The sequence below is a fragment of the Balearica regulorum genome, chromosome Z (genome assembly GCF_011004875.1).
Source record: "Balearica regulorum gibbericeps isolate bBalReg1 chromosome Z, bBalReg1.pri, whole genome shotgun sequence".
In the NCBI taxonomy this organism is placed as follows: Eukaryota; Metazoa; Chordata; class Aves; order Gruiformes; family Gruidae; genus Balearica; species Balearica regulorum.
Genome location: NC_046220.1, coordinates 75,012,271 through 75,021,659, shown reverse-complemented (window position 1 = coordinate 75,021,659; position 9,389 = coordinate 75,012,271). Strand labels below are relative to the sequence as shown.

General features: G+C 37.4%; 1 protein-coding gene across 1 annotated transcript in view; it reads right to left on the bottom strand.

The window, feature by feature from the left end:
- Positions 1-730: 730 nt before the first annotated feature.
- GOLPH3 (golgi phosphoprotein 3) overlaps positions 731-9,389 on the bottom strand; it is a 35,805-nt gene continuing 27,146 nt past the window's right edge. The window contains exons 3-4 of the mRNA XM_075739467.1: positions 7,934-8,048; positions 731-4,675 (exon numbers count right to left, since the gene is read on the bottom strand). Coding sequence (XP_075595582.1) covers positions 4,251-4,675; positions 7,934-8,048 — 540 coding nt within the window. The 3' untranslated portion in view covers positions 731-4,250. The remainder of the gene's footprint in view (positions 4,676-7,933; positions 8,049-9,389) is intronic.

Below are 9,389 nucleotides of genomic sequence, written 5' to 3'. Positions count from 1 at the left end.
GCCAAAGTAAAGAGAGAAAAAAGCCAAAACAGTAAACTGTTTGGAAGTACACAAAGGTGGCGGTGGTAAGCCAAAGGCTACTACTCATCAACATTTCTTCCCATTCTTTCCTGCTGTCTTAGGAACCAGCTTTTCTTCTCACTATTTGTACAGAAGCTTTCTCCTGATTCAGGAGGCATTTGCTACCATCAGCTTTTCACAGGCTTCGTGCTGCTGCTTTGTAGGCAGGAGAAAACAAGACTCAATGGGAGGAAACTCCAGATTTTATTTAGAGATTAACAGGGGCAGCAGGTCTGACCATGCTTCTTTCCCATCCAAAGATCCTTCCCTCCTACCCAAGGAGGCCACCTCCTACATGCACCTGAAATCACACTTTATAGCTGGCACTTACAAAGCACTTGACAGCATCTCATTTCTTAATTAAACTGTTGTCTACATTAAGCATTACCACAGAATACATTATTTTTTCAAGAAATTTGCACTTCTCTGAAGTTGGAAAACCCCCTTCCACATAGAAAGATAGATGGACAATAGGGGAAACTGGGACTACCTGAAGTGCCCAAAGCCCAGCTGACGCAGAACTGAGGCTTTGATGGAAATCTTAAAGTTCTGTTTCCTAAACCAGTGAAGACCAGAGTCTCAGGAAAAACTGGAAATTACTTAGGAAATTTAAAAAAAAATAAAATCATTTACGTATTGCATGCAATACGCAGTAACCATTTGCAGCTCATAGCTTGAAAGGGTGCTTTATTTTGTTCAGTACAGATTCAGTCCAGTTCACAGAGAACACATTAGTTAATACATATCTTCACTTTGTAGGAGAAATGGGCATGAACATATGAGCACTCAGTCACCAGCCTATTACAGCCAATTTGTGCAACTTTCACCTCAAAAGCATCATGTATGGCACACAGGTTTCACTAGCATCCCATATAGGAGCACTGTAACATCATCTCTAGAAACACAGGAGAGGAGGATGTAAATCTCAAGGACTGTAAAACTATATATATGTACTGCTTGGGGATTTAACTTTCAAAATAATTTTTGACATTAACTTGAAAGTCTGTATTAAAAGAATGCATCCCTGAATAGCATAGGTTCTTCCTTGAGGCACACGTTCAAGTTCAAGCTATGGATAGCAGTCTTCACTTTAAGCAGCCATTGAGAGCTGAGAACTTGGAGCAACCAGAAGTGCCTTAAACCCAGGTCTCGAGGCCTCCGTGAGCTGCAGCAGCAGCCAACAGGAAGAAGGGTACCTGAATCTCAGCAGAACAACGCAGTCTCCCATGTTTAACCGTTTTATTAGAACATGAAATAGCAATGAAGGCAAGGATGTTTGGTAAATCAGTCCCTGTAAACCTACCAAACTTACCTTCCTTGTTAGACATAATGTCTGGTAGCGCTTGTGAGACTTTAGGTTTTTTAAAGCACAACATAGGACTGAAGACTCCAAAAGCTCATCTGTTTCCCCTGCACATCCAGGCTTATACTAGGTGGTCTAGCAAAAGACACTGTCGCTCTTCATAAAACCTTCGTTACTCACATCAAAGTTCTTTGACACACCCAGTACAAACTCTCCCCATCATAGACAGGTTCTATCTTTAAGCAAAATAAAACTGGTAACTGCCTACAGTATTTACCTTCTATGTGGAGAGAAGGAAGAAAAAAAAACAAACCCAACCTCTTTCTGAATGGGATTAAAGGGTAGCTTCTTTTAAACCATGTTGGCTGTAAGGGTGACAAAACCCCAGCATCCTCCACAACCTAACATGAAACATGGAAAATACTCACAGAATGAAGATGAGAGGACAGAAAAGTGACTATGAAAGATGCTTCCAGTCTGAAGCATGTTTCAAGTAGCTTAGATTTTCAAAGCTATTTTAAAATAAATTTTGTGTACTGAAATTGCTCCTACATACACCACTATTTTTTTGACCTTTCCATCTAATTGCTTTTTTCTCCTCTCAAAGAGCAACACAAAATGAGGAAACAGATCACAGGAGTGAGGGACAATGAAAGCAGTGAGTTAGCATATACTATCAAGCACAGAAAGTTTTCTATAAGCTGTCAAATATAAGAGCAACATGGCAGCTTTCATTTTTCCTCCACTTAAAGCTATCACATTTTGAAATGTTTAAAAGAAAATGTCCAAAGTTCATGCCCAAGCTCCTCAAAGTCTTAAACACAGCATCTTACAACTAAGAACACTGTTTGTCTTTTTATTTGTAAACCAGAGTTTGAAATATCTTACAGTATACTTTTAATTTCATTTTTCTAAAGAAATAGCATTTAAGAACTGAAAGAACAGTATGCCATTAAATGTTAAAGGACCATATTTTAAAAACCTTTATTAAAAAATGTCATAGTTATGATGAATCTAAGTTGAATTTTAAAGTCAACTACTTAAGCAGCTAAATGATTTAAAATTAAGTGCAAAACTGGAAGTCCAGTCACAGATGAGGCTGTATAGTTGTGCTCACACTAGAAGAGGACTACCCATGGCAGGCACAGCTGCACACTCACAAGCTAACTCAGTCTGTCTCAGCCATGAATCCTGCAGATCTGAGCCACACCGCTGATTAGGTCAGTTTTATCTACTTAATATAAACTCTCCCTTTCTAATAAGAAGGATATTAACTAAAGCTTTCAGTTAAGCAATAAAACCTTTCTAATTAGCAACACAAAAATAAAAATGACATGCTTGCTTTGTTTCAGGCACTTTCAAGATCATAGTTTATTTACTGTAGGTAAAAAGCTAGTATACAGATTATGGGATCCCTTAAATTTCAACTCTACAGTTATACACCATCTAGTATTCTTGCTCTGAATATTAACCAAAAAAGTTTCTAAACACCTGTAAGCCCCACTATAAATCTGTATTGTTATGAGGAAAAAAAATAATCAATGCTTAATTGGTTCAATGCATAATATTTACACTGTGAAACCAACGGGAGATAACAAGCAGTGGCAAAGAGGCAATAAATTTTAAAAAGCCAAAGTTTTATATATTTTTTTACAATAGTGTGCTAATCAGCATAATTGTATATATAAAAAAAAATAGAGCAGAGCGTCCCATTACAGAAATCTTAATCGTCTGAACTGCAGTCATTACTTGCTAACCATTTACATGCAACACCTGCTAGGACTGACTTTTTGTTTTTAAACTGTAAAATAGATTATGAAGTTTAAGGGACAAACATTAATTTGTGTACAAAAGTAAAAACTGCACTCAAGAATTGTACTGGTCACAAGCCTCTTACATATGGGAGTGGGGGGGAAGGAAAGTACAAATGATGACAGAAAGTGGTCTCTTTCTATACACTATCAAAGGCAATGCATAGACTGAGAACCCGGATGGCAAACTCTGTAGACACTGGAAACAAACAGCTTTCACATACATGCTCTTTACAGGAGGCCTTTCTTTCCATCGAACGGCAATGGCTGACAGCAAATAAGGGGCACCAGGTGTACAACTAAGTAGATCTTGCAAAATACTAAGATGGGACAGTTGTTAATATACAATTGGAACTATATATACACAATATAATGGAATGTATCCCATCCCAAAACTGTTTATGAAACAATTGGACCTTTCTATACTAGCCTTATAACTCAGCTATCATTCTAATGAAAATATAAGTACACAAGAGACTTGCATGAAAAGTAAAATTTACGGGGTATTTTATAGGAACTATTGACAAAGCTGCTTAATGGCATTTCTGCTTTTAAAGTAATTTTGTTAGATATAATTGAAGCAACATCTGTGTATAAAATGTCCTGACAGACACTTCAACATGGAGCTTTGGTGATTTAAAAAGGCCCTTTTTAATCTGTTGTGAATTGTACTGCAGAAGATGTATGCACACATCTGTGTCAGCTGAGACTAGTGGTCCAACTGCATGCACATTTCCTCCTTGAGGTGCTTTCCATGTTAAACCACTTCAATAACAGTAAGATGAAAAATAGATTTAAAAAAGTATTTCAGATAACTCAGAATGAATAGGAAATGGAATGCCAATATGGCAGTAAAACCTTTTTTCTGTTGTTTTTAAACAGGAAGCTCTATTGTACCAGCAGAATCCTGTATACAGATACACAGAGAAGGAGGGAATACACCACTTATAATTCCCATTAAACAAGAGCCAATTCATCATGTGAGAAGGTACAAATTACAGAAAACATGAATAGTCAATAGAAGAGAAACAACTGGTTTACATGAAAGAAAGGAGAACACTTCAGTCTGAATGCAGTTATTTTGTGAAAGCTGCTACAACAGCCCACAGAACCTCATTCGTGTTGGCTTTCATACATTCAACCTCAGGGTCTAAATCCAGGAGCTGCCGCACTCTCTTTGTGGCTAAATCATACTGCTCATCCAAAAGCGGGGCAAAAGCGTTCTCCAGAACATCTGAAGCATGGGCTAAATAAACGAGTGCCAGCAAGCGCTTGTCCATGCGGTGAGGGTCATTCACCCATTTGTCAAGAACTGCTTCTTGAACCTTCTTGATGAGGCGCTGCTTGATATTGTTGTTGGTGAGAGGGTGCGTAGTCATGTCAAAAAGAAGGAAGTTCTGTTTCTCTGTTGTCAGTACACCTTTTTCCACTAGATTTTTAGCTAACCGTTCACGGACATTTCGGAGTTGGTAGTGCAACTTCAAAGGGTTCCATGTTTCACCTAAAAAGCAAGCAAAAAACCCAACAATCAGACAAAATTTAAGTTGTGGTGCAGAATGAGCTGTCAAATTCATATAACTGACTATTACTGTACTAATGTCAGCATTTCTCATACTAAGATACTGTACTAATGTCAGCATTTCTCAGATCGCTGACCTACCCAGATACAAGCACAGACACAGACCATGGGAGCCTCCTTGGAGGAGCTTCAGTGTACGTTTAAAGTTTGGATGAAATGCTAGCTAAGCCATGTCTTGATTAAGGATATGACAAATAAGCAGTCTAGTACTGAAGGAAAAGAAAAAAAAAAAACCAAACACAAAAAAACCTACACCAAACCAGTCATGAAGAAAGAATTTACTTTTAATAATAAAAATAAGCTGCTCCTCCAACCTTGCGCATTTGTCTGCTTCCAGCCTTTTACCATTTCAGAGACTGGAAGACGCGTCATTGCCTTTCTGCCAGAGACAAGCTAATGCACACCTACCCTGTGTATTTCTCTATTTCTTCAGGTTTTCATTCTTCGCTGCCTTCCTGCCCCCACTAGGTGAAACAGTGACCATGCACCGTGTTAGCATGGGAGTGCATGTGTACACAGGACCACACGTTGGGCAGGGGCTTTAATGTTTCTAATCATTTTGTTGAGGCAGGTGAATCTGGCCCTTTAGAGTGCCTGACTGTGTGACTCTGTGTGCATAGAGGAGGGAATTTAAAATGCACAAAATCAGCATCAACAGCTACTGATAAAGCTAAAATTGTTAAGCCCTGAGAAATTCACCTTTACTGAAGAGTTTACTTAATGAGCTAAAAATTTTAAGTCCAGCCTAAGTATTTATCATAAGTATTAAAATGCCCTCCTGATACAAAAAAGTCTATGCATTTTAAGAGGCAAGGGAAGAAACAGCGTTAAGTATTTCTTACACAGATGAGGGGTTTTCTGTAAATGATATGAGAATTTCTGTATCGATGTGTTTCTATATCAGAAAGCTTTTTAAAATTTCTTTGGTTAACATACAATGACAATAATAAAAACCATAGATGACTTTAAGGTTTCTCCCAGTGTGATAGAGGGTGACATAAACTGTATTCAAGTAACAGCCAAGTTAAGTAAACCAGTGAGGTGACACCAGCCACACAGTGAAAGGCAGAGAACGCACCCAGGCCTGAACTATACAAGTCCCTTATAGCTCCCACACCTCATTGCATGCGATTCCCCAGCTTGACCATGAATGAAACTACACACAAGTAGTTTCCTTAAAGCATTTCACAGTGCAAAGGGTATTTCCTAGATTTTTCTACATTTGTTAGGTGGATGTAGCCACATCATAATAAAAATCAGTACTGTGCTGACACCTTGTGACCAGTCCCCTCAACTACACAAACGCTTGCCCAAACGCAGACAGAGGTTTATTACATCTACAGGAAGACCTGATATTTTGATCCAAACTTCCGTATTCCCTACACTTGCTTCCCTTAGAGGCTGTCTTAGAAACAACATCAGCCTAGTAAACATTGCCTTACACATTCATATAAATATTTCCACAACAGCTTTGAACTCATATGTACTGTAACTTCAAGCAGCAAAGCAGCATTCTTTGCATTGCTGAGAATTATGGATAGAGTAGCTATTTTTCCAGAACCAGGCCCTAAAGCTAAATTCTAAAAGAGTTTATTAAAAAAACCCAAACAAAACACCAAAATATTTTTCTTCAAAGGCCAGCCCTCTAAATCAAGGGAAATGCAAAGAACCCTAATGCCATCCAAGAACCAGTTGTTAATAACCATGTGCACGTAAAAATGATTGATCCAAGTCTTAGCCACAGCACTAACAATAACTATCTTCCCAGAGCCAAAGCACAGCACCATCAGGAAAACCTTAGCTTAGCTCAAAGAAAACCTACAACATTGTTCATTCATTAGCTGACCTTTTTTGAATTGGTACTAACTTGATGTGCTCTGCACTGGGAGAGAAGGTGATATGTCAGCACAAATTACATATTTGGGACAAGAAAAATGAATTGGTTTTGCAGGCCGTAAGAGCGAAGGAGAATTGAACTGCAAGGCTGTGCAGCAGCCATGCCCCCTGCTGACCAGGACTGCTTTATTCTCCTCTCTCCCCCTCTGCCTGACAGTCATGGAGCCAGAGGGGAGGGATGGCAAGGACAGGACTAAGAACTGATGTGCAAGGAAGGCTGTTTAAGGTGGTACAAGATGAATGGGAAGAACATAATGAAAACAAGAGGGCAGAGAAAGGAGGAGAGATTTTGCACATTTTTGAAACTCTTACGTATTGGTAGTTACGTGTAACAAATAGATTCAGACACACAACTTCAAGTCTCATAAACCCACGCCTCCCAGAGTCACAGTGTTGACAAAACAGTGGGTTTTTTTCCTGCACTGTTTGCGCAACTGAAGTATGGCTCTGAACTGCTCCAAGAAAACTGCGTTTTATGTGTTTTATAAAAACAGGCAAGCCTTGGTGATGAATTCTAGCTACAGAAAAAAACCAAACCTCAACAAAACAATAAAAGCACTACCTGTTAAAAGATGTTAATTGTTAACTACAGTTTATGTATCCTGGGGATACAACTGTTGGTGAGGCATATGAAAAATGTTAACTGCAATTGTAAAGATGAAATCTGATTACCTATCATTTTCTTGGCAAAAACTTACTAGCTTTACACGAAGAGCTGTGTGCAAAGCACTCATCTTGAAGACTTTGTTTTGAACAACAAGAAATATCTAATATTTGAAAATATTTATTACATTTTCCTGGTTAATGAAAAAATAGAACTCCTGACTGTTTATTGTTTCTTAGTGATTAGTGGCCAAATCATCCCCAATTTTTACATATGAGCGGTGAGAAGCTTATCTCCTTTCTTTAGTAAAAATCTGAACACTGAATCCATACATTCATACTCCAAACTTCCACTAGCACTCATTTCCAGTTACAGAGAAAGGCAGTTACATCTCCAGGGTGCAGTCCTGATTTACTTCAGTCAGTGGAAGACACCTCTTCCACAGAGTTGAGATGTCCACTGACACTTCCATCTAGATCCTTTCTGTACCAAGTTAAGTCAAAAGCAACACTTATATTTGATTAAGGGCTACAATCAACAAGAGACTACCCTAGAGGACAGACTAATTAACTTTTTTGCATACTTTCTCCCCAAAAACCTTACAGTATAATCTCTAGTGATGCCAGATAATTAGCTTTATTGGGGGGAAAAAAGGCAAATACACTATGTCCAAGGCTTACCACTAAGCAGTTCAATCCAATTTTGTACTGTTTCAGGTGGCTGGGTCTCTTTTATGTGTTTCAGAGCTTCATCAAGCAGAACATCCCCTGTTGGAGCATCTGACTTGCAAATCACCTAGGATAGAATCAAATGCAGTCAGTATTTTGACTTAATTCAAATACTATAAACGTTCACCAATAAAACCGCAAAAATCTACCTGTTATTAAAACCAAGGAAATTTTTTGTTAAAAATAAGGAAACATCTCTAAGAATACAAAAGTTTAAAAAATTATCTAGTTGTTAAAAAACCCAACCAATTATCTAGGATTTTAATTACAAAGCTATATTAAGTCTTAGGTTATCTATAACTTTAATTAACCTTAATTGACTAAAACCATAGTATTAATAACATGCTTAATACCTAATTTTTTAAGGACAATAATCCACTAACCTTGGCAGGTCCTTCAGTTGCTCCACAAAACAAAGTATACTACAGTGTTAAATTACTCTCTGATGGCAACCTGTTTTACTGCTTCAAACCAATTTATTCAAAATACTGCAGTTAAATTAGGCTATGTGAAATTAAGAAATAAATTACAAACTGAAAAAGCAGGAAAACTGGTTGTCTTCTTCCATATATTGATGAATAAGAATAGGTTCAAGACATCATCTGTGAGTTTTACAGCTCTGAAGAAAACATTGACCAGCAGCATTCCATTCACTAACAGTCAAAACACACGTATTGGGCAAAATATATATGTACTAATAAGACCTTTAATATGCAATAATAGATGGAGTAACATTTAAGTTTGTTATTTAATAACTTCTACGACTATTTGAGTTCTTTCCTCAAGACAGGAGAACAACAAAAACAATTCACACCAACATAATAAAATTTACAAATTTGAGTAACTGCTTGTTTACAAGTTATACAAACCTTGTATAAATACCACTTTTCCTGGTTAGTAAAACAAGAGCAAATGAAAAAATACAGATTAAACTAGCCCAAGTCAATATATCTGAACAAAAACAAAATAACAACAATAAAATCTATCCTTTCTTAGGAAAAGAAGATTACTACAGTTTCAAAGCTAGTTATGAAAGTAAAGATTAAATCTGGCAATTTAAATAGTTTTATAAGTTAGCGCTTTACAAGCATCAGGTAAAAAGATAACAGGCAATTGACAAAAACACTAACACAACACCACAATTCCACATATACAAGAGAAGCAGCAAGTGAAAGTTCTTATTTTTCATAAAGCTTCACAGTAGTCAGAAAGGTGTCCTGGAAAAGCTTTAAGTGTCCTATTAAAATACATTCCAAGTCTAGTTCTGTTCATAGTTCTAATAATCCTTACTACAAACAATAGAGGAGTACAACACATTTTTGTAAGGTCTGTAGATGACACTGAAATGAGTCGCAATGTTAAGACGACTTCAATACTGGCCAGATGATCCCAAACTGGAGGTGTGTAC